The sequence below is a fragment of the Vitis riparia genome, chromosome 18 (genome assembly GCF_004353265.1).
Source record: "Vitis riparia cultivar Riparia Gloire de Montpellier isolate 1030 chromosome 18, EGFV_Vit.rip_1.0, whole genome shotgun sequence".
Classification (NCBI taxonomy): Eukaryota; Viridiplantae; Streptophyta; class Magnoliopsida; order Vitales; family Vitaceae; genus Vitis; species Vitis riparia.
In genome coordinates this window covers 170,093-196,300 of record NC_048448.1, presented here as the reverse complement: position 1 = coordinate 196,300, position 26,208 = coordinate 170,093, and the positions used below count along the sequence as shown (strand labels likewise).

Sequence of the window (26,208 nt, the reverse complement as noted above, 5' to 3'; positions counted from 1 at the left end):
ATATATTTTCATGAAAATATCTTATGGTCTAAAAGTTTTTAAAGTATTCTTCATAATTTTATTATTACTCAAAACATTATACACAACTAAAAGTAACTAAAATTTATTCCAAAAAAAAACAACCTTGGTCTTTTAAGTTAGAAAAATGTTAGTATGTCTTAAGCTTCATACTAATTCTCATCAAAGACTTTAGATTCAGGCACTAAGATCCAAACCTAGGCTTTATTTATAAAACCCAGAATCCAGATGCTCCCTACCAAATTTTCTAATGAAATGTGATGCTTTCTATCGACTTTTATAACCTACAAACTTTTACAAACAAAAATCAGTCTAATTGGAAAGATATGACCTATAAAAGAGATTATCACCACCAATGATTAGAGAAATATATGAATTTTCGAGAGGATAATATGTAATGTGACATATCAATGATACATGCTTAACAACTGAGAAGAATAATTTTTTATCATTGTGAAACAGCACAAGTGGAAGTAATAAAAATAAAGAACTAAAGAAGAATCTCTTGTGCTGCAAGGTTCAGCCCAACTTTAGATTTTCTCATTGCGCTGCAAGGTTCATCTAAACCAAGAAGGAAACATTACATCTATAAGTCTTCAGACTAACATACTGAAAAGAAGTTTCTACTGCAACCAGCTACTCCCACCAAGATTCCTTGTCTTTCTACTAAATAAAAGCAAACGAATTAAACAAATGTTTTCTCCCCTCTCAAAGACATCACTCCCTTTAAGGACTACTGGCTCAACCCATTGCGAAAAGGAAGAAAATGAGCAAGGGTGGTTGGGAGTATACAAGCATTATTACTATGGCCAACTTGATGCGTTCAACAGAAGTCATCAAATTCTACATATAATACCTCATTTACCAAATATATAATGAAATGCGTCACATATTAAATTTGGAAAGAAGGCAGAATTAGAAATATGGAGACAATACATTCATCAATCAGAAAGAGATCGGGTCACACATCTGAGCCAGAGGGAGAGAAAGAGACACAGGTTAGACCATACGTTAGATCATTCCACCTACCACAGAAAACCCCAAACAGAAATGTATGAAAGAAGAAACCTGCAATTTAATACATATTGGAAACAAACAGCATCTTTTTCAATGCTTTGGTGACTAGTCATGCCACGCAAAATCTCCTTTGCCTTCTCTCAAGCTTCTCCCTCTCCTATAGTCAATTTCTGCATCAGAGCTTGATAAACCCAGATGATATTTCCTGCCAATTTTGGATGCCCCCTTGGGAAATATTTCCTCTTCATCAGTCAGAATATGCTTACCAGGTGTACTTGATCCAGACTCATTCCCAGATTGCCTCTCTGATTTATGATCTGAAGGAAACAAGATGCAAGAATAAAAGGAGCTGAGTGAGATGGAGCACATAAACATCGTTATTGAATAGACAGGGTCTTAACATAATACTTAACCTGAGAATAGGACTTAAAGTGCCTCACGTTTTGAATTTCTCAAGTAAGATTGAAATTATTAATATGATAGGAACAAAATAGATTAGAAACCATATAAATAGCAGAGAATACGTAATGCCCATTCTGACACTATTGAAGTATATGCCCCATTTGATTGCTGAGAAACAACAGGAAGATAAATCACTTGGGAACCATATTAAAGGCTGGATTTCAAGTTGTTGATATTGTAAGATTCCAAATTTTCCTCTTCCTTTCCCATGATTTTCAACAATCAAACGGAGCAATAATGTATTTTAGATCAAGTAATAATGGTTCACCTTCAAAGGTTTTGCATGAGGGAAGCCCTTCACAGCATCCCCCCTCATCCACCAGACCTGATTCTGATTTAAGGCTTTCCTCATTCAGCAAGTTTGTTTGATCTTTAGGTCCTTCATGTACCACTGCAGGTACTACATTTTCTTCCATGTCTGGTTTATTAGAGGTAAAAGGTGTCATGGTAAATGAGTCCTCCAATACATCAGAAATCTCTACATATTGAGTAGTGGTGATAATTTCATCTGCGCTGAACCCAAAGGATGCTCTATAAGCTTCTATTTCCTCCACATCTTGCTTACAATTCTTGTTGTGCCTGTTCTGATGCCCATTTCCACCACTAGAGTAAACATCTGATTCCCTGGAAAGACTCAGCCTCCCACCAGAAGGAAATGGAGGATATGACTGCTGAGTATGATCCAAATAAAATTGAGCAAATGTGGCAGGGCAGAAGAAATTTGAATCTTGCGAGATGGAGGAACTAGCTGTATCCAGCCCAAATAGCCTGCCAGATCCATTCCTTGGATATTTAGCATTTTGGGGAGAAATTGAAGGATCCCATCGTGGGGGAAACTCACGTTCAGGGAAAGACGATGATAAACAGTCACCTGGGGTCCTTGAAATAGGTGATATGAGACTACTGGCAGGGCTTCCAGGATAAAGTGAATATGTTGCTTGAAGATCATTGGCAGCAATGTAATTTGTCTTGCCAGCACTTTTAAGATCCATGGAAGATGAAAGGAACTGGGCAAAAGGAACATCTGGGGAAGAGGGGGTGGTTAGATGAGCCAACTCTGGTGGGGGAGTGAGAGGGGCAGTAGATGGCTCAGTTGTGAAGGTTGAGAAAACAGGAGGAGAAACCAGCTGTGTCTCATGGGCATACGGTCCAGTTGCAAACATTGTGGATGAAGGACCTTCAGGTGAATTGGCAGACATTGACAAAAAACAACTGGGTGACTGTGCTGTTGAAGGAAGTGCAGAATTTGTGAAGGATGCTGGTGAAGAAGGAGGAGCTAGAAGAGATGGTGCCAGTGCCGTGGTCTGGTTGGTCAACCCAACTGCTTGAGGTCCATTTGGCTGGGTTGCCGATGCATTGCCCTCTGGAATACGAGATGCAGGTACAATACGCTTTCCACCTTTTTGTGTACCAAAACAAGACAATCCACCCCAACATCCTCCCCATCTCTTCTGCTGTCAAAAAGATCAAGTGTTAACCTAGCAACAGCCATTTTAAGAATCATAAATGCATAAAATCAAATTGATGCATTCCTAAAACCGGTTTTCATTTCCAATGCAAGGACTTCCCTGATGGGGAATGAATTCAGCATAAGATCCAGAAAGCAGCTAAGGATCAAATTTAGAGTTTACTGAAAAAGGAACCACCCAAAATATTTTGTTGACTCAAAAAACTGGAGGGAGGGAGAGGCACAAAGCAATTGCTGGATGCCAAGGAATCAAGTGCTATTAAAGTTGCATAGCGAGGGAATGTACATCCCATGAGAATTGGACCATGTCATTTCATTTTCCATAGTGTTTGAGGGATAACCTCTGGCATGGAGCCATTATGATTATTAGCGAATGTTTTATTCCACTGCAAGATTTATTAAGTGATTGAATTTTATATTAGGTTTTAAGTCGCATTTGGCAAGATCTGATATCTATTATTGGCTTTTCGTAAATGCAATGGAAATTGAAAAGTCAAGGATTTAAGATGTGTGTGCGTGTGCGTGTGCATGTATCCATAGGCCTGAAAGCAGTTGTATTTCATAGCAGCTCAAACAAAAAAAAAATCCAAAACTACTATATCTTTAATAATAATAATAATAATAATAATAATAATAATAATAATAAATCCTTCTTTTAAAAAAAAAAAAAAAACAAAGAAACTTGGGCAAAAGACAAGTGCAGTTCTGAACCTTAAAACACTTTTATCTTTGACTCTAACCTCAATCCTCCTTCTTTTTTTTAATGTCTAAATTTGTAAATCTAATTCACAAAATGTGGTTCTAGGCCTCTCAAAGGGAGAAAGAGCCAAAGAAAATGAGAAAAATGGGGTTTGTGACCCCTATTAAAACTGCCACTGCATAACCAAATATGGTACTAGCAAGGCCACTAAAACTGTGGATTTTAATGGGACTAATATACTGGTCCTTGATGGTGTCAAAAGCCAATGGTATTGATGCAACAGCCATTATGGTACCAATATAATGGCAATCATTTAAAGCAATGTTATCAACCACAAGACAGGATTTATCTAGTTATATTGTCTTAAGAGAAACACAAAATTGCACCTACCATGATATCTTGAAACCAATTAATATCCAACATAATTTCAGCTTCTCCATGTTTTATCATAACCTTCTTTCGAAAGTTTACATCTACCAAGTTTTCAGAATTCTGACAGGAAGCAAGGTCTGCTTCACTCAACCTTTTCTTTTCCCTTTTTCTCACTCTAATCAATGATTTTGAATGTTTTTTGCGAAATTTTCAACTATCACTGAGACAAATAAAATATAAATAATCAAGTCAATCAATAGTCTCAAGTTTCTTGATTGCCTTCAAGTATTTCAAATGGGAACATACATTATATCCATCAACAGAACTTCCCAATACAACTCCATTTAACATAGAATGAAGTTCCAAGCATAAGCAAGTATAGGTATTGAAAACCACTATTCCCAAATTCTTAATAGTTACCTCAAGTTGGCCATTGGCTAAGCATGCACTAGAATAGTACAGTTCTAAATTTTTGCTGTTGCCAAGTATTTTGATGCTCTTAGATCAGAATCAGTACATGCCTTGGACAAGAACAGAGTCATCAGCTTGTTGGAACTCCTTCTGACCAAGTATCCCCCCCAACAAGGGCACACCAAGTAATTTTATGCTATTAATTCTGTCCAATTTCCCAGACAACAAAACTACACTCATGGTTGGGAACGATGGTATTTTACAAATATATCCACATATGTGCAGAGCCTAGTAGAATCAAATATATAAATTCCCTTTTACATACAGTGCCTGTTAATAATTTAAAGTATAATAATAAAAATAGGCAAATTCTTACGTCTAATAAAGGTTAATTTCAGACACATTTTGTATGATGCATTTTTGTATTGAGTATTTCATGAGGCCTATTACTTTCTTGAGGATGTAAAATTTTTGACATCTGATCAATGGCACACATAAGAAATGAATCCTATACCATGTATTAAAATGGTTTTGAATTCTAACCATACAAAAGTATATATAATTCCATTCATTCAGATCATTGCCCTTCAGTCATAAAACAAAAATGCATACTGAGATGAGGCAGTGTTGTATTCATAGATATTGTCAAGTCACAAATTATGAAAGCTTCGATCAGCTAGGTGCTTCCAACCTTACATTACATCACTTCAGCCAGTGCTCGCGAGGCTAAGTTCATGTTACTTTCTCCATGAATGATGTAGAGTGCTCACCCATTACACTTCACAAGTGTTTGGAGGAGAAATAGTTTATGTTTTCTTAGGAAGGCTGGGCATGTGTTCTATTGTATGTCCTGTTTTGTTGTCTTAGCACCATTGGTGCTTCATTTCCTTGATTGCATAAATGACATTGATTGTAAATGTAATTCAATTCTTATTAGGAGGCACACTGCAGAAAACCATTTCAATCGCCAAAATTCAGAATCCAACAGTCATTAAAAAATCAACTTCACCCATGAGGTAAGAAAAGTTTTAAAAGGTAAGAGGTAAAATAAAGCTTTTTTTCTTCTTTCATCAGAGGAGGTGCAAACTCTACCAATAAGGTAAGCAAAGTTTTAAAAAGTGAGAAACAAATGCAAAGCATTTTGTAGTCCCATGAGGCACAAGCCCAAAGCGCAAGGTGTAAGTATAAAATTTTATTGTTATACATAAAATAGAAAATACACCAGTATAACAAAAATGCACAGAAATAGTAGGCAAAACTCATAAGAAACTTATTAGACATACTTAGCTTCAAGATGAGTGTGAGTATAAAAATTATTTTTTAACCATTTTTACTGTTTGAACTAATACAGTTATACAGACAAATTTGAGTGTGACAAATATATTAAAATATGAATGTTAACTTCCAAAACAAAGGCCAAAAAGGATCCCATGTTCAACAGTGAATTCATATGGATTATATTTGGCATCTGTGCAAAGGAAACATAAAAATAAAGACAAGCCTTGAGTTATTGGGAAAATGGCATACACCTCATGGTATGACCTCTGGGCTAAAGAGCATTTTGAAATTATGGAAGGTTTTGTGACTAACAAGGGAGGAAAGGGAGTGACTCAAAACCATAGTCATACTAGATCACCTAATGAATGCAGCCCAATCAGTTTTCAATTTTCTCTGCAAATGACATGCTGCAGCACTAAGTAGCCAACAGTTATCAATCATCAGCACTTCAAGGAAGACTTGAAGAAAATACAGACTTTCCATTGCATTATGCCACGACATCCACACATGACTGTTTCAGTTTAATATTCACTAGACAAACTCATTTTCCTCTGATTTTGCAACACTTGAAGAGTCACAGAGGTGAGAAACTAGTGTTACTTCTATGCCCTTAACAGGTTCGGTTTAAAGAAATTCTCAGTGGCCATGATCAAATTTTGCACACATGAGCATTATACTCCTAAAGGGTGTACAGGAAAGAGTGCTACCAGTCAAGAGCTAAAAGACTCTTGGGTGTCCATGGGCCATGACCAAGATTGTGGTTTAATGAGTCTAAAGCAGTCAATAATGCATTCCATAAGACAAACCGAGGAAGTATAGTAAAGTATAAGCATTATCAGGATGGAAAAGAACAGCAATGCCATGAAGAGGTTGTAGAAAATGAGGACCGTATCTACATGACAAAGAAAATACCAAAACTACTAGAAGGAATTGCTAATGCGAATTGCAGATCCATGGAATTGAAACACAATAAGATCCCAAATACTTCTGATGCAGAAAGGAATGCATATAGTGGGGACTTGCTACTGAGAGACTTTCTTTCATAATTGGGTTTCTTTGCAAACAAAGAGTTGCAATAGAATCCCATCACCATAGGAAAAGAAAAGGAAGAAATGTAACAAGGAAATGGAAATCCTAAGGTTCGTAATGCAATTTGGGATAAGATGGCTCCAAAAGCAACAAGTCGCTGTTGGTGTTGGTGTTAAATCAGAAGACCCTACAATATTCCCATAGCAATAACTATTTTGAGGTTCAGATTTTTGACTTTTCCTTTTTTTTTCTTTTTTCTTTTTTTTTTTCTGAGATACAGCTCCTAATTCATGTTGTCCCTAAGAAAATCGAAAATGATACCATTCTTGTGGAAGGGTAAACAATTGAACCATGTTCAACATCGATTCCTAACAATAAAATTATATCATCAAGAAAAGAAAATTAGGGATTTGGCAAAAGATGACACAAAAATTTGTAAGGAAATAGTTAGGACAGACAATTGAACTGAATATTTGGACCAGCTCCAATTAATTAGGTTTAATTTTGATTTTGACAACTCAACTAAGCAAAAGCCTTAAAAGGCAAGGAACTGGGGTCACCCGATTTTGCCAATTTATAATCATAATAATAACAATAAAGAGCTATGTTTTCCTTCATTTCTCCATCAGATCTGACCTGTTCTGCTAACGGATGCATATCTATGAGGGGAAGTCATTAAGAGACAGTAATGGTCACAAAACAACAAGTAGTGTTGACTGAAATATCACAAGTTTTAGAATAGGGATTTTTCCTTAGGAGCCCCCAGGCAGAGAGGCGGGATAGAAAGATCAGATCTGAAGACAGAAGAAGACAAGCATTAGCATTGGCATTCTCTAAAAGGAAAACCAGGATCAAGCAGTGAAGACGCCCACGGATCTGATCACAACTTCATAAATGCAAAACCCCGCGAATCAACCATAAAACTAAGCAAATCGGAAAGCATAAATAGGAGTTAGAAATTGAGAAAGATGCGGGGCGACAGAAACACGTACCCGTTCCCGTTCGCGCTCCCGTTCCTGCTGCGGGAATCTGTTTTGCTCCGACCCCATACTAGTCCACTCCACTCCACTCCACTTGCTTACTGCTCGCTCTCCAACTCCACCATTCACATTATATTTCTTCCTCCTACCCCCAACTCTCTCTATGTCATCCGAACCTTAATCACAAGCTGACACCATACAGATTTTCCTCTCCCTTTGAGAGAAAGAGATAGATACATACATACAGAGATAGATAGAGAGAGATCTATAATAATATTAATTAATTGGTTAAAAAAATAAATTAATAAAAAGGATGTTAATCAAGGACAAGGAAAGACAAAAGTGAAAAGGATTGAAGTGAGAGAAAAGAGAGAGGGTGCTTTTAGAAATAAAATAAATAAAAAAATAAAAAGAAAAGGAAAATATTCTAGGGTTAGTAGAAATGGAGGGAGTGAGAACTGAGAAGAGGGGAGGGGGAAGAAGAGGTTATGCAGTTGGGATTGGAGAAGCCATTAAAGTCAGAGCTGCTGCTCCGGAACAAGTGCGAATCAGAAATCAGAAATTCAGAATTATGTGCTCGCGTGCCATCACCAACTCAGATACTACTGCGGGCTGCCTTCACCCTGATTACATTATTATGTTATTTGACTGATTTCTATGTACACACGCATTTAGTATAACGTTACATAATACATACTACACCATCCCTCTATTCCCTTACCCATATACCAATTTCTTTCTTTCCTTTTCTTTTTTTTTCCCCCAATTTTCGAGGCATCTGCCTTATTCTACTTGTTCATCTCTTTACCATACCATCTCTGCATCTCATTCTATTTCTAAAATGATATCTCAATTTCGTCCTCTACTAGAAACACTTCAATTTGATTAGATTCAAGCGTCACGTTGGATTATGGAAATTTTAAGTATCCAATAACAATTGGAATATGCATTTGAAATCGGGGGAGGGTCCTAAACCCGAGGCATCCAATTCGGGGCTAGAAGGGGAAATAAGTCAATAACTAATTAGTCGATAAGGAAGCCTTTTATTTTTAGGTAGGGTAGTATTGCCTCGGGGATGGACTTATTTTTGACCGGGCCTCCCATTGGAAATTCATCAAGCTGTCAGTGTATGGCAAACATATCGGTGTATGTACATGTATAATGTTACTGTATGGATGTCACCTCAACCCAATTCAACCTGTTGTTTTCAGGGTTGGGCTGGGGGATTCTACGCTTCCAAGCTCATGTCGGCGGAGGTGCCACCTTTTTTCAGCATGATGGCCCAGGCAAAACCCAATGCAGCTAGTGTTGTACCTATTGCAAAATCAAAATGTGACTGATGGCTACAATTTCCATCCCCAAGCCATATACTATTTTGTTTTCTCTGCTGTAATCAAACACTTTTCTATCCCCTTCCTTATTATGTGATAATGAAAAATATTCAACTTACACCTTTGAAACCATACACCCCGGAGTCCACATTTTGGTAGGTTGAGTTGAGTTGGGTTAAGGGTCCCCAAGACCCGGCATGAATCATGATGGCCGCTGAAGAGACCCAATCCAGTAACGTGTGTTGGTGTTTGCCCATCCGTATGGGTGGCCCAGGCCCAACCTTTCGCTTTCCTGCTTTTAGATAGACTTCGATCATTATATGGAACTCCTTATGGATGGCCCAGGCCCAAATTTTTTATCTCTTCTGTTGTGCGTTTCCCAAATATCTAGTCACTTGTTATGGTTGTCTCCTTGTCAAAATAGTAGAGTGATTTTTAATTTTAATTTTGGGATTATTCATCATTTAATAGAATTATGGGTCGAGGTGGGTTCCACTCCACAAACTTCATCATTTATTTTTCAATGAAAAACGAATATTCAAATTGTATACTGGGGATTTTTGAGAACGTAGAAAACCAAAATTCCCAACTTTGGGCATTTTTACATTAAATTACTACATGTAGAATTTAAACAAAGTAGTCCCGCACTATTATTACCCGAGAAGTTATTACCGCATACCGAAAAGTTACTCCAAACACCATAAGTAAAATACCAAGTTTTGGTTATTTATATGCAATTTTGTGAGACATAAGGATCATATCCTTTTTTTTTCCCTCTTCTTTATCTATATGTTTGGAAGGAAAATGTGATAGAAATAAAATAGAGAGAAAAAAAGTAAAAGAAAAAAAAAAAAAAAAATATATATATATATATATATATATATATATATTTTTTTTTTAAATTCAATAAATTATTTTTATATATTACTTTTAATGTTTTTTTTCATGTATTTAACTTTTATAATAAATAATTTAAAAATATACAAATATTTTTAATAATTTTAATTATATTTAATTTTTTTTTACATTTTTTGTAAATAAACCAAACCTAAGAAAAAAAAATTTCTTAGTATTTTTTAGGAACCTAACATATCCTATGTCAATCTTGTCATTCACTGTTGTTGTTTATTTTCAATTTGGTAAGTTTTCTTGCATGAATTTCAATCATTACAAAATTTGATTGTAGTTTACGCTAATTTTAAATAACAATGTCCTTCAAATTCAAATTTTACAGCAGCCATGGGCTTTTGTAATATTCAGTGTGATGAAAATGCTTATACAGTGCTAACAATAAATGCAGACGCATCTTGGTGACAGTATTTTTCCTATTTTAAATTATAGTGTAGTGTCGACCTTGTTATATAAATCAGGTCATATATATATATATATATGGTTAAATAATTAAAGAACCTGTCACACATTAATTGATCAGACTGTAAATATATATATATGCACATTTATACAAATTTCATAAGATATTATTAATTTATTATAGATGACTGATCGTAGGGGGTGATGGTGATAAGTTGAATCAAGAAAATTAGATGAATTAATAAATTTGAGTTAGAAAAAAGAAAAGGAATCGTATCATTCGTATGCAAGGAAAGGGTGGGAAGGGTAGGACTTAGGACTTAGGAGAGCTTGAGACATGAAAGACATGGGCAAGTGTCGGCAGAAAGCATAATGGCATCAAAAAATAGTCCACAATGTGAGTCAAGCATGCAACGGAATCTCGCATCAGACGTCCTGTGCGGCTATGCCCCAGCTGTGAGCTGTATCACTCTTCACTCTTCTCTGGCGGGACCCCCTCTGTTTGCCTTTTCTCTCCAGTTGCCAATTGCATTATATTTGAAAAAAGGAATACAATGAATCACGAGTGTCCTTTTGGAGCTTCACCCATAAAAAAAAAAAGAGGGGGGAGGGGGGTGTTTAGTTGAATCATTCAATTTTACTCCCATTTTGGCCAAAAACGAAATGATTTCATCATATTTCTAACTGCGCTTCCCCACACTCTTTTGTACTCTTCTATTCTGGAGTTGACTATTTCAACATGCTAAGGCAAGATGAGAAGAAGGTGAGGGGGTGCTTTCACCACTTGTCCACTCCAGCCGTCCGATTTCTAGGTCCCTGTTTTGTTTTTAGAAGAAAACTTAATATGCTGTGAAAGAAGTAGCTGATATCACAAATTTTCTTTTCTTTTATTTTACCATTTTGTTTACTAGTAGGAGGGAAGATTTGAAATGCATTTAGTTCATACAAGTTCTAATAAATATATTATGATTATTCCACAATTACTCGACAAATACACTAGAGTCCTAGACCACCTCCATTCCACCTAATGGGAGAACCAATTTGATTAAATGAATATACTAGAGAGAGGGCAGATGATTCCACCAAAGGCCAAAGTCCAGGACATGCCACCAACCGTTCCCTTGTCCTCTTTCCACCGACTGAATAGCTAGTGATGCCATCAACATCCTATACGCATTCACAATTTCTTAAATACTAAAATCCTCCATTATATTCACATTCACCTTTCCTTTTTATTTTTTATTTTTTTTATTTTTATTTATCTCAAATGGTAGTTGGACTCCCCAAAATTTTAATCTCTCATGCACATCCCCTTTCAATCTTCTTCATTTCTCCACCCTTTCTTTTTCTTTCTTTCTTTTTTTTTTTTTTTAATAGAATTTTTATACTAAAATGCCTACACTAATTCAAAGGGAAATGAGACAGTTTGTGCGAGTAGTGGTGTATCATTTTAGACATTAATTTATTAACACTTTTTCCTGCATTTCTGAAAAGAATGTAGGAAGCTAGAAAAATGACTACTTGGGATAAATCAGATGGTGAATTCTGATTACTTTTATTTATGACAAAGTTGAATATAAAATAACCAAGCAAATATAGAGCGAAAGAGATTGTGGGAAAATATTAGAAATATTTGATTAAAATGGGGTATGGGAATGATTTTCAATTTATTTCATGATCACTTGATGCATGCAAGGAATAAAAGTGTTTAAATCATTGCAACCATTCAATTCTAACTAGTTTGAGTAAGGGTAAGGAAAAGAAGGTTGGGTTGTATGAGAATGATATTTGCTGAAGGTTGATTAATAAATCCTTAATTGGTGGAATATTGAATTAGGATTTTAATGGCGAACTGGATACAGATAAGAGGGTATATATGAGTGTGGCAAAAGATGGCAATCATGATTAATATGAATGGGGATGAATCTGATTGGCATTGCAAGGAAAGAGGGGAAAGAGAGGAAGTCAAAGGAGAACCCAACCAAACCTATGTAGCTGGAGCGAAGGATGGAGAGAAGAGAGATGATAGAGTTGAAGAGCGTCATGTGCGGAGTGGGGTCGGGTGTGGTGGAGGGGAACAGCTAGCAGACCGTTTGGCGACGTGACTGCCTAATTCCACATGTGCCGCCCCTTATTTTTCTGCACTTAAATATTCTCCAATTACCTCTTGTTTGTTGTTTGGTCGCTGTTTCCCCTCATCTTCAACTTGTAATTATATTTATTAATTGAATCCTCCTGTATCACTTTCGTTTATTATTATGATTTTGTAATGACAGTTGTTGATCATTAATTTAATTATTATGTGGCCTGTTGGAGCCTTGAGGTCAAAATGACTCGATGTTAAAAGAAATAATGAATGTTTGAACTTTGAACTCGCCATAGCGTAGTCGTTGGCTGTCCTTGTTTTAAGTTTTAACCCTTGTAAAAACGAAAACGTAGGCTGGGGGTGTCGGCGGAAGAAAATGGGGGAAAATGGTAAAAAGAAAGTTTATGAGCAGAGAAACTGACCTCACTATTGCTCCACTGTCTCTCCCCCTCTCATGATCTCATCTTCTCCATCCCTTTTCCCTATTAGTTTATTCTTTTCTTTATATTTTCTTTTGCCTTTTTAGCATTTGGCATTATTGAAGCTAGATTGGTTTTTATGGAAATCAAAAAAGGGAAAATTAAACGAAATTATTGAAGTGGAAGTTGAAGTTGAAGTTGAAGTTGAAGTTTGAAGTTGCTTGTTGATATATATATATTATATCTATTTTTTTCTTTTTTAGTGAAGAGAGGTAGGCTTTTAATGGTTGTTGATTGAGTAGAGAAGCAAGGAATGATAAGAGAGAGAAGGAAGCATAAAAGGGAAAAGGGAGGTGCTTTCAATTGGTAAATCAGAAAGAAAGAGAAGCTTCTGGTCTGCCCCAGGCAGAGGGAGACGGAGGAGAAGACGCTGTGTTTTTTGAAGATCGGCTTTGGTTTTGGGGACAGATCTGGGAGCAGAATTGAGTTGTAGTGATCTGTGAAAGGCCAATGGAGGCCAGTGCCGGTTTAGTGGCTGGCTCTCATAACCGCAATGAGTTGGTCGTCATCCGTCGCGACGGTGAATCTGGAGTAAGTTGCTGCCAAATCTGCTCCTGTTTTAAGTGTTTTCTTCCTGCGTTATTTTTATTTTTCATTACATTAATACTCCCAAGTGTAGACAATGTAATGGTTATGAACTTATGATTTGCTGCAGCCAAAGCCGTTGCAGCAGCTGAGTGGACAAATCTGCCAGATATGTGGAGATGATGTTGGGCTAAATGTGGATGGGGAGCTGTTCGTGGCCTGCAATGAATGTGCCTTTCCGGTTTGCAGAACTTGCTACGAGTACGAGCGCAGAGAAGGAAGCCAAGTGTGCCCCCAGTGCAAGACTAGGTTTAAACGTCTCAAGGGTACTCATAATCCATAATCCCTCTCCTCTTCCCCGCTCTTTCCTGCTCTCTTTCTTTCTATCTCACTTCTCAATTTCCTCTTTGTCGGTGGGTACCTGGCGCTGCCAGGTTGTGCTAGAGTTGAGGGTGATGAAGAAGAAGACGACATTGACGATGTGGACAACGAGTTCAATTTTGAAGGGAGGGGTAAAGTGGATATGCAGGGTGCTCTTGCTGAAGCAATGCTTCAGGGCCACATGACCTATGGCCGCGCCTATGATTCTGACCTTCCTCATGTCTTTCATACCATGCCCCAAGTTCCTCTCCTTACCAACGGTCAAATGGTACATCCTTCTCCTCTTCAATTTTCTTCCTTTTTTTCTTTTCCTCTTGTTAATTTTATCTCTGACATCTTGCTTGTTGCAGGTTGATGATATTCCTCCTGAGCAACATGCTTTGGTCCCTTCTTTCATGGGTGGTGGAGGCAAAAGAATCCACCCCCTTCCTTTCTCAGATCCTAACCTTCCAGGTAATTCTTCTGGATTAGTTCTCTACTTCCCTACTCTTCCCTCCTTTCACCTGTTTGCCCATTACTTGCCGAGATCTGGATCATTTCATTCTCTCTCCCTCTTTTTTTTCCCTTTTGTTTTGCAGTGCAACCCAGATCCATGGATCCCTCCAGGGACTTGGCTGCATATGGATACGGAAGTGTAGCTTGGAAGGAAAGGATGGAGAATTGGAAACAGAAACAAGAAAAATTACAGATGATGAAGAATGAAAATGGCGGCAAAGATTGGGACAATGATGGAGATGGGCCAGAGCTGCCACTGTAAGAAAATCTCTTCTCACAATGAAGTTGCTAAGAATGATTATCACCCACAACATCTTCCACTCGACCAATTCTCTTTTCCACACGCTACTTCAAGGGCAAAAAGATTTCTTTTAAGTTGTATCTTTTGATATTTCTTTTTTTCTATAATTCAATTGTTTGGATCTGCTATCTTAGATTTTACTGCCATTATGCAAATTATAATCGCTGCTCTTCAATCAGGATGGATGAAGCAAGACAGCCATTGTCAAGAAAGTTGCCTATTTCGTCTAGCCAAATCAACCCATACCGAATGATCATCATAATACGATTGGTTGTCCTTGGTTTCTTCTTCCATTATCGAGTAATGCATCCTGTGAATGATGCTTATGCATTGTGGCTAGTCTCTGTCATCTGTGAGGTCTGGTTTGCTCTTTCATGGATTCTTGATCAGTTCCCGAAGTGGCTCCCAATTGACAGGGAAACTTATCTAGACAGGTTGTCCTTGAGGTGAGTATTCTGCCAACTTCACATGTTCATGCTAGTTCATAGTCAGGCTGTTGGATTGATTTAGAATCCTTTCTTATTCTTGTTTGTCTGTTTCTTTGTCCTTGAGGTATGAGAAGGAAGGTCAACCTTCTCAACTATCTCCGGTGGATATATTTGTGAGTACAGTTGATCCACTAAAAGAGCCTCCTCTGGTGACTGCGAATACGGTTTTATCCATTCTTGCTGTGGATTACCCTGTTGACAAGGTCTCTTGTTATGTTTCTGATGATGGTGCTGCTATGCTGACATTCGAAGCCTTGTCAGAAACATCAGAGTTTGCAAGGAAGTGGGTCCCTTTCTGCAAGAAGTTCAACATTGAGCCACGGGCACCCGAGTTTTATTTTGCTCAGAAGATAGATTACCTCAAAGACAAGGTGCTACCTTCATTTGTGAAGGAACGAAGAGCAATGAAGGTAATGGGTTGTTAATCACTGAGTTGAGTTGATTCTACTGTCCTTCATCTCCATCCTTCATTGGCTTGTCTTGAGGATTTTGTGTTTACTCTGTTATTTATTGAGATTACAGAGAGAATATGAGGAATTCAAAGTTCGGATCAATGCTTTGGTTGCCAAGGCACAAAAGGTCCCAGAAGAAGGGTGGACAATGCAGGATGGGACTCCATGGCCTGGGAATAACATCCGAGATCATCCTGGAATGATTCAGGTACACAATTTGAAATTCAGTATATTTAGTTTTTGTTGAGACCCATTGCAGTTGGGCCTTAACATGTGTTCTTGGATTTCTATAGGTTTTTCTTGGTCAAAGCGGGGGTCATGACACAGATGGTAATGAATTGCCACGATTGGTATATGTCTCTAGAGAAAAGCGACCTGGGTTTAATCACCACAAAAAGGCTGGTGCAATGAATGCTTTGGTAAATATTAGTAAAGCGACAACTGAATTCCGTATGTTCTTATGCAGTCTACAAAAATCTTATAATTTTTACCTTTATCTTCATTGGCTTGCCCATCAAATAGGTCCGAGTCTCTGCTGTGCTCACAAATGCACCATATCTGTTGAACTTGGATTGTGATCACTACATCAATAACAGTAAGGCTCTTAGGGAGTCTATGTGTTTCATGATGGATCCATTGCTTGGAAAGAGAGTCTGCTATGTTCAGTTCCCCCAGAGGTTTGATGGTATTGACAAAAATGATCGATATGCCAACCGAAACACTGTTTTCTTTGATGTGAGCATGCACTTCTTTCATATTGCCTCATTTCTTCTGCTGTTCTTTTCTCTGTTCTCATAACATCAATTATCTTGTATGCCAAGACTAATTTGCAAACTCTACTTTCCAGATTAACATGAAAGGTTTAGATGGCATTCAAGGACCCATATATGTTGGGACTGGATGTGTGTTCAGAAGGCAAGCGCTATATGGTTATGATGCTCCAAAGACAAAGAAGCCACCGACAAGGACATGCAACTGCTGGCCAAAATGGTGCTGCTGTGGTGGAAGGAAGAAGAAGAAGAAGACTAACAAGCCTAAGTCTGAACTAAAGAAGAGAAATTCTAGGAAGGCAGATGCTGGAGGACATGTTCCTGTGTGTGCTTTAGAGGGTATTGAAGAGGGAATTGAAGGTAAATATTTTGCTTCTAAAAGGGAGGTGTTCAACAATTTAGCCATCCAGCTGGTAGTTTTAGCACTAACATACGCAGCACTGACATTTGCTAGTTGGTTTAGTTTAAACATATTACTCATCTCCAGCTCACACCAAATTTATCCAAGTTGGCTAGTCTTTGCTGATAAATTTAGGAAATAATTCTCATTCTTCTGCTGGAAATGCTAATTCTAGTTAAGCAACCAAAGGAAAATTTTCTAGTCATTGTCAATTTTACTATTTTTGGAGGCTTCTTTCTGATAACTGTTTTCTTTATAATTCAATCACACTGAATACTGCCCATCAGTCTCTTCTTCTGCCATTTAACTTAGTAACATGCAGGTATTGAAAGTGAAAATGTGGCTCTCATGTCTGAGCAGAAGCTGGAAAAGAAGTTTGGACAGTCTCCTGTATTTGTTGCCTCTACGCTGCTAGAGAATGGTGGCACACTAAAAAGTGCCAGCCCGGCTTCCTTGCTTAAGGAAGCCATTCATGTGATTAGCTGTGGCTATGAAGATAAAACAGAGTGGGGAAAGGAGGTATATATAATGTTTGGTTCCTTCCGTTCAAATCCTTAGCTTAACATGATTGTTGCAAAGTTCTCTTCAAATTTGATGGGACTAACTTGTTCTTCCCATCCAGGTTGGCTGGATATATGGCTCGGTTACGGAGGATATCTTGACGGGCTTTAAAATGCATTGCCATGGATGGCGATCCATATATTGTATACCTTCAAGACCTGCATTTAAAGGGTCTGCACCCATCAATCTTTCTGATCGTCTTCACCAGGTCCTTCGGTGGGCTCTTGGTTCAATTGAAATTTTCTTGAGCCGGCATTGTCCCCTGTGGTATGGGTATGGAGGTGGTCTGAAATGGTTAGAGCGTCTGTCGTACATAAATGCTACTGTATATCCATGGACTTCAATTCCCCTGCTAGCATATTGTACCTTACCTGCTGTCTGCTTGCTCACTGGGAAATTTATTACTCCAGAGGTATGAAACAGCGTTGCTTCTTATTATAATTTTTCTGAAAGTATCCTTTAGATGCATATTTGATTAAAATCATTTATTTTGTTTGTAATGTATTACTCCAGAGCTTAGCAACGTTGCTAGCTTGTGGTTTCTGTCACTTTTCATTTGTATTTTTGCAACTGGTATCCTGGAAATGAGATGGAGTGGAGTTGGAATTGATGAATGGTGGAGAAATGAACAGTTTTGGGTTATTGGAGGTGTTTCAGCACATCTGTTCGCGGTGTTCCAGGGACTTTTGAAGGTGTTAGCTGGTGTTGACACAAACTTCACTGTGACATCAAAAGCTGGGGATGACGTGGAGTTCTCAGAGCTGTATGCTTTCAAGTGGACCACATTGCTCATCCCACCCACCACACTGCTGATAATAAACCTGATTGGAGTTGTTGCTGGCATCTCAAATGCAATAAATAATGGGTATGAGTCATGGGGACCTCTGTTTGGTAAACTCTTCTTTGCATTCTGGGTGATAGTTCATCTCTATCCTTTCCTGAAGGGTTTGCTGGGTCGGCAGAACAGAACCCCCACGATCATTATCGTGTGGTCAATTTTGCTTGCCTCCATCTTCTCTCTTTTGTGGGTTCGGATTGATCCTTTTCTGGCCAAGTCAGATGGCCCAGTTCTGGAGGAATGTGGATTGGACTGTAATTAGTAGTGCATATTCTGTTGGGCAATTTGTTAGTGGGGTTTTTGACAGATATCTTAAATTATACAAAAGAAATCTTTGGTGTGATGGGGTCCACCATCTGTAGATTTTTAATATGTGTTGGGGTTGGAGGAAATGCTAAGGGGTTCAAGATTTGAGCTGGCTGGCGGCGGTTGCGGTGGCGGTGGCAGTGGGTGATGGTTAGAAGCTGCTGCTCATTTTTTTATTGGTTTGATATATACGGGGAAGAGGAGGTAGGGTGAACCACAGTATCACAGTGAATTATTGTTACAACTCGTCTCTCTCTCTATTTTGTTCACAATAAAGAGTGGGCTTTGCCTTGTCCCGCTACGTGTTACATGTATCTACGAAGGCAAAATTCTGTGACATTAGAAATTTGTTTGGGACTTCTTGTTTGCACTTTATGTTACTATTGCTGCCAGACGCACCTACCTACATCTACATCATTTCATTTTGTAACGGACAGGATAAAGAAACTTTTTCACTTGGTGTTTGGGATTGTGATTTTCTTGGAGAATTTTCAGATTAAGCCTACCGAGTAGAATGGGAATGTCTATGCCAGGACATCTCGCAATCTATAAAAAGAGTACATGTCAAAATTTCCTTTTGTTGAGTTGCCTGGGTCTTCACAAAGTCGATTCCGTGGGTTGGATTACTTCTTTTTGCGATCATATCAAAATGTCAAGCTTCAATCTTATACCACCCTCCTCTCAGCCCACTTCCGAGCCTGGTCGGGCCTTTTCTTACTTTTCCTGAAACGTGATTTGGCGGCCGCTGGCTCCATTGTGCGCTGGGGCGGTGTGCACCGATGATGGCTCTGGCCGGTTTGAGCAGCTTACAACATCGTTTTTTAATCCGGTCCGCTTAAAGTATAGCTTCATTCAGCATAAATGTTCACGTGATCAAATCACACTCGTTAGAACACTCAGTTCTTATACTGTTTTTATTAGCGGCCCGGATCAAATCTAAACATTTATGTCACTTATAATGTATTGAGAAAAAAAACCACAACTCTTCAATCTTAAGAAAAAAAAAAAAAAAACACATATGAGAAGCTATATTTGATAGAAACCATGATTTACGCAGCGGAAACAAATCATGATGAAACAAGTATGGAGGCAAGCCAAAACCATATGTAAAAGACTGACCTTTTTCTCTGCTGAAAACGCCCACAATCTCTTACAATCTTCTGCTGTTTACCTTATCAATTTCCGGACTATGATTTCTGAGTGGGCAGAAAAACAATAGATAGGGTTGTGTCACTCTCTTTTCTGTTTCTAATATATCTCTCTTCGATGGGAAGAAGACCGTTTTCTTAGAAACTCTTAAGCGTATAATTTGCTTCAAGAAACAGATATAAGCGTGACTCTCCTTCCCTTAAAATGCTCATTTTAAATAAATTAGATTATCTATTTTTAATTAAATAAAGTTTAATTAAAAACTAATCTATCATTTATTTAAAACACATAATTCATGTATAGTCCAAACAATTAAGGCACAGCAGGGACCGCAGGAATAAAATTAACAAGGCTACTAATTATAATAAGAATTCATACAAGACCAGTATATTCTCATTATAATTAATCACAAATTATACCACTAAAAATTCATGATTGAACTCCTTATTAATCTTACAATTCCATTTCATAATAATTTATGTTTCCCACGTTAAGATTACAGATGCTATTTACATCAAACAAATTACTGACAATTTATTTGAGTAACAATAGATCTTCAAGATTGTCGCTTAACTTAATTCATGTGTCGGATAAAAATCCACCTGTAGGGTTTACACTATGAAACCTTATAAGCTTACTTAAAGTGCATCATCAATCTCTATATCGAGACGTGGATTCAATCATTATTTAATACATCGCAAACATAAAGCGTCTTTGTCCAACTCATCGAGTCTTATTGCTCCAATAAATGAAACTTACTCTTTAATGAATCAAAACACAAGACATTTTATATTTGCTCATATTAATTAAATCATGATTAAAAACTTAAATCTTATTTCTAATGTCCTAGAGAATATGTTTTAACAGTCAGTACAAAACATCCATTCTCTACTTGGTCCAGTTAGTTATATATAAAATATACTAACACAATTATTATTAAATTATGCCGAAAGATTAATTTATCTAATGCAAATCTCCAATTAAATACAAAGAAATAATTGTTTATAGAATGACATCATAATAACATACTATTAAATTCACGCTTATGCATGGTTAATAGTATATCTCTATCAATATTTGCATACACCAAATCACTCGATGCATTCACCTTATCTATGCATTTACTTTAAAACGTTAATCCTATTAATGCATCTACCTATAAGTGAGTATTCTTTTCATGCACCTGGGGATTGCCATGAACAGGAAAGGTTGAAACCTTTTCTTACATACCCGCTAGGCTACCCACTTCCGAGGGGAACTCACCTTTGCTTGCATCTTGGTTAAGCAAAGCTATATTTATCTACAATAAGATCGTTAAGTGATCTAATATCCGTTTGCCCTTTAGGGTACATGCATATAGTATCTTAGGTATAATGGAAGCAATAAAAATTAAAACTTTGCCCCGAAGGGAGTATTAAAAATCATACATGGGGTTTGATTTCTCCCAAACCCAAATCCTAACCATGAGATATCTCCAAACTTGATAATTTTTCACCTATCACTCCACTCTACTTATGTAGAGTGGTGCCACACCTTGAAAGGAAAGAAAGAAGGAGCTTAGGTATTTGGAAGACTAATGGTCTAGAAGTTTATAATCTAAACCTAAAACTCATAGGGTCATATAGGAAAATCTTTAATTTCCTTGAAACCTTTATGATAACAAAGATTGCGAGTTCAAGTAGAGACCATTAGGACCTATAAGAAAATATCAGCTCCTTCATAATTCAATTCTGAAGTTGACTTACCATTCCAATAAAGTGAATTAATTGCACTCAATATTCTATGTCATTACATTGAAATTAGAATGAATTAAATCCCATTTAGTCAATTCTTTTGGTTTCTGACCTACTATTCACTTCATGTAGACTCTTTTGGAACCGATATTCATAATCTAATGAAGTAGATTACATCAACCTTTTAAGACTACTTCCATAATCTTTCAGTCTTAAATTCTCTTATTATATGATCAATTAACATATTTTAACTCATTAAGAGCATATGTCAAAATCTACTAAATGAATTACTACGGTTCTATTATTGGCATCTTATATCTAAGCAAAAGAAGCAATAACAAAATTTTCAAAAATTGATCTTTTAGGGTTAAGTACTAACCTTGAATCAAAGTGTTGAAGAATTAAATTAATGTCGTCGGAAGTATCATAGACCCATGATCTTTCACTCGATGACTCTCCTTAATCTTGGCACACTTTCGATGAGAAGGAAAGAAGGATGAAGACTATGACTCTCTTTCTCTTTGGATGATGGAAAACAAAAAATGATGAAAACCCTAACCTTTAAGGGGTATTTATAGGGTTTCTAGTTAGGCTTAAGTGATTTGAGCCATATAAGTTTGAGTCACTTAATCTAGCTCAAATTAGATCCTAATTTATTAATTAACTCAACATAACCTACTAATTAATCAATTAACCTAATTTAAAGACCTTATTTACTTACTTTTGTGCAATCTTGCGTAATTACCAAAACGTCCTTATACACAAAAGTGAACCATAGCTAATTCGACGCTTATAACTCTTGTCAACAAGGTATATGAGCTCAGAACGGGGACTACTAGGACCCATAGGAGTACTGGCTTTCTTAGAATCCAATTCTAAAGTTGATTCAACATCCTATTATAGATAATCAACTGAACTCCATTATCTTATATAAATAACAGGGACTACTAGGACTTATAGGAGTACTGACTTTCTTAAAATCCAATTCTAAAGTTGATTCAACATCCCATTATAGAGAATCGACTGAACTCCAGTATCTTATATAAATAACAACAAGACGCTATATACTTGAGTCCTTGATTTGCTATCAATTGCATTTAGTCTCCCCATGAACTAGTATTCATAGTCTAACAAAGTGAAAACTATCAGTCTTTTATGACTATTTTTATTATCTTTAAGTTACAGATCTTCCTATTGTGTGTTGAACTAACATTTTTTAACTCTCAAAGAGCTTATATTAAGTTCCACTTGAAGAACTACTATAACTATAATTTCGATGAACACATCTCCTTAGGATCACATAAGGGGACCTCTGTATTAATCCTATGAGATATCATGGTACCTTTATTGAGAATACCTATTGTTATTGATTTTCATCAACAATGATCTAATCCATATGGAATATATGATAAACTTATTATCTCACCCATAAGTCAAAACCACTAGTAACTTTAGCACAAATTCAATATTCTCTCAAGGTTGAGAGAGAACAAATGAAGCAGCTTAATGAGATTATGACTACTTGATAGCCTTAAGTCATCAATCGCTATAAGTTAATACAAATGTGTAACCATACGTACTAATGCACTTACCATGGGAAACTCATTCCGATAGCTAAGACCAATCATCCTTCCAATTAAGAGATAGTGCACTATAACTTTTAACGGGTTGCCTAGACCCATGAACCAAATGTGAACAAGTCATTTAATTGCAAGGAACCTATGACTTGGATCTTCCGTACAACTTCTAATGCACTCGAATCATATACAATACAAAAGATGTTAGGTGACAATGCTCATAAAATATAATATATGAAATAAAGATAAATAAAAATGAAACTAGAATATCATTAAATAAATAACAAATTCCAAATTTGTTACATCATGTCATACTTTTAAGGGCTCTATCTTAACACCTACAAATTTTATGATCACAAGTCCTAAAGATCACCTAAGTGGATGTAGTACTATCTCAAACTCATTAGATATCATGATATCTTTCTTAAAAATACCTACTGTTACCTATCTTAATCAAGTGTGACTTAATCCACAGGGAATATATAATCACATTAGGGTTTTTTTACTTATAGGTCGAAACTATTAAAAATTTCAGTATTGACTTAATATTCTCTCAAGGTTGAGAGCCCATAAAGCATAGTAACTTGGTGAAATCATGATTACTTGATAATCAATGTCATGATTCATCATAAGTCATATCCAATGTGTAATCATACACACTAGTACATTCACTTTAGGAAACTCATATTAATGATTAAGACAAATCATTCTTCTAATCAAGAGGTAGTACACTATAGTCTCAAATGGATTGCCTAAGTTCTTAAATCGGTTGTAAACTACTCATCAACTTGTAAGAAACTTATGACTTGGATTTTTATTGCATTTCCTAATACACTCAAGTCATATACAATGTAAGTAATACAAATTAGAATGCTCAATTTTTTTTTAATGAATTTAAAAGATAGAAAAATAGAAACTTAAGTTTAATTTTGTTATATTATGTTTTACTGTTAATGACTTTATCCAATAAAATACCTCCTATATGACCTATCTCTCTTTATCTTATGTTCCTCTCTCAACCCACCCTTCATTGGAAAAAGAAAATGTTTCTTTATTTTCAATATACTTGAAATACAATTATCATTATTTTCTTTGACACCTATCTTCTAATTTCAATTTTTTTTCTTCTAAACAACAAAATCTTCACATAAAATCCTTTCTTCGAAACTTGTTTGTTAGTACAAAACCATTTTAGATAAGTTCAAAAGCTAATTTAAAATTTTTTAATGCATTTTTTTAATCCATGTGTGGATATTAGATTTGTACTACATGAATCTATTTTAAAAATAATTTAGAAGTGAGAAATTTTGAAAAAAGTGGAAGTGAAATAAAAAAAAAAATGTTTCCAAATATCTTTGCAATTGATCAAATTTTACGCATTCCTTTCAACAAAAGTCCAAGAATGCCGAAAAGAACCTTTTTTTTTTTTTTTTAATGAATGTTTCAGATTTCAAGATGAAAGAGAAAAAATAAAAATAAAAAATCTATTTCATGGTGTTCGAACCTATAAGGCCGGACATTGAAAGTAATTCAGAAGTATAGTTTTGGGCGCTCTTAAACATGTCTAGAAGTATAGTTCTAAACGCTTCAAAAGTATATTCGGAAGTGTCATTTTGGATGCTCTTAAGCATGTCTAGAAGTATAATTCTAGGCGCCCTTAAATGTATCCAAAAGCATAGTTCTAAATGCCTTAAAGATATCCAAAAGTATAATTCTGAACACTGCTAATCTTGAGCTTTGACCCAAAATACTAAGTTTTAAAAAAAAAATCCATAAAGTACCCCCCTATCTAAAATAATGTCCAATTTAATGTGTCTGCGCCACGTAAATTGCCACGTCATAAAACCGTAGTTGGTAACTACGGTTTTATTTTTTAAAAATAGTCAAAATCGTAGTCACCAACTACGGCTTTAATTTTATATATATATATATATATATATATATATATATATATATATATATATATTTAACTTTAATTTTTTAAAATAAAATATTATATTATTTTGATTTTATATTGATTAAAAATATGTAAGTGGTGTAATAAAAATATTTAATTTTAATTAATCTCATTATTTAAAGAATAGTAATATATAAAATTAAATAATTGATGTCTTTAATTTGATATAAAAATATATTTTGATAATTTTATGAAAATATTTGGCATTACACTCAATATAAATATAATTAGTTATAAATATACTATTTTATACCCTCATAATGAAGAATATTATATTATTTTGTAACTTTGTGCAAAAATTAAAGGCAATTATACACTTGTTCAAAATATAATATGACTTCAAGTGGGTAAATAATTGGAAAATTACTTAAATACAACAAAAATAATTTTTTTTTTCCATTTTTCTCCTTTCAAAATGGGATCAAAATGGAATGGAAAGGCTTAAAATGTTAAACTTAAAATGCTAACCTAAAAGAATTTGTTTTTCCACTTCTTAAAATATAGAATTGTAGAAAGAAAATACCTTTGTTTTTCCAATCAATTCATTATTTAGTTTAATTGTTTTAGTAAATAGATGAAAATGCTTTTGAAATATTTTTGTAAATTCATTGATAATAAGAAAAATGTTTTTTATTGGGTACTAATGGGAGTTTTGAGCAAAAATGATTTCTTTAAAACAGAAAATTCATAAAATAATTTTATTTTCAAAATAATTTTTAATGTGATGTGTGTCTTATTTATGTGAGTATTCACATTACAAAACTATAATTAGTAATCATGATTTTTTATTTTTTATTTTAAATAGTCAAAATAGTAGTTGGTGATTATAACTTTAAATTTAAACCTAAAACCAATTTTTTAAGTTCAAATTTTAAATCATGTGAATGTTCAATTTTTGAAAAATTATTTTGATTGGAGGTTTAGATTGTAATTTTTTTAATATATTATTTTTTTCTATATCAATATAGTGTTGTTGTAACTAATTAGTTATAAATATAATTAGTTTAAATTTAAACCTAAAACCAATTAGTTTAAATGAATAAAACTAATCGGGAAAGGGGGAAAAGGTAAAGGAAAGTTAAAGCCGTAGTTAAAACCATAGTTGGTGACTATTTTTAAAAAATAAAACCGTAGTTACCAACTACGGTTTTATGACGTGGCAATCTATGTGGCGTAGACACATTAGATTGGACATTATTTTAGAAAGGGGGATACTTTATGGATTTTTTTTTTTAAACGTGGTATTTTGGGTCAAAGCTCACTAATCTTAAGGGTATTTTATTTATTTCAAGGATCATATTTATCTTTAAAAAATAATAATCTAAGTGAATGT

General features: G+C 35.6%; 2 protein-coding genes across 3 annotated transcripts; one reads left to right on the top strand and one right to left on the bottom strand.

Annotated features, from left to right (window-relative positions):
- Positions 1 to 851: 851 nt before the first annotated feature.
- On the bottom strand, positions 852 to 8,318 carry LOC117906726 (uncharacterized protein At1g76660). 2 transcript variants are annotated; one of them, XM_034819891.1, is made up of 3 exons: positions 7,748 to 8,318; positions 1,766 to 2,951; positions 852 to 1,352 (listed from the first exon to the last, which is right to left on the bottom strand). In XM_034819891.1, the coding sequence occupies exons 1-3, from the start codon at positions 7,802 to 7,804 to the stop codon at positions 1,141 to 1,143; spliced, it is 1,455 nt and encodes a 484-aa protein (XP_034675782.1). In that variant the 5' UTR covers positions 7,805 to 8,318; the 3' UTR covers positions 852 to 1,140. The 2 variants fall into 2 exon arrangements, with proteins under 2 accessions (XP_034675782.1, XP_034675783.1); XM_034819892.1 differs by having other exon boundaries at positions 1,766 to 2,948.
- A 4,637-nt stretch (positions 8,319 to 12,955) lies between these two features.
- On the top strand, positions 12,956 to 18,934 carry LOC117906406 (probable cellulose synthase A catalytic subunit 5 [UDP-forming]). Its single transcript, XM_034819414.1, has 14 exons — positions 12,956 to 13,473; positions 13,598 to 13,793; positions 13,902 to 14,116; positions 14,199 to 14,301; positions 14,427 to 14,601; positions 14,824 to 15,090; positions 15,197 to 15,542; positions 15,655 to 15,792; positions 15,878 to 16,003; positions 16,107 to 16,319; positions 16,432 to 16,714; positions 17,077 to 17,273; positions 17,377 to 17,727; positions 17,831 to 18,934. The coding sequence occupies exons 1-14, from the start codon at positions 13,393 to 13,395 to the stop codon at positions 18,413 to 18,415; spliced, it is 3,276 nt and encodes a 1,091-aa protein (XP_034675305.1). The 5' UTR covers positions 12,956 to 13,392; the 3' UTR covers positions 18,416 to 18,934.
- Positions 18,935 to 26,208: the final 7,274 nt, after the last annotated feature.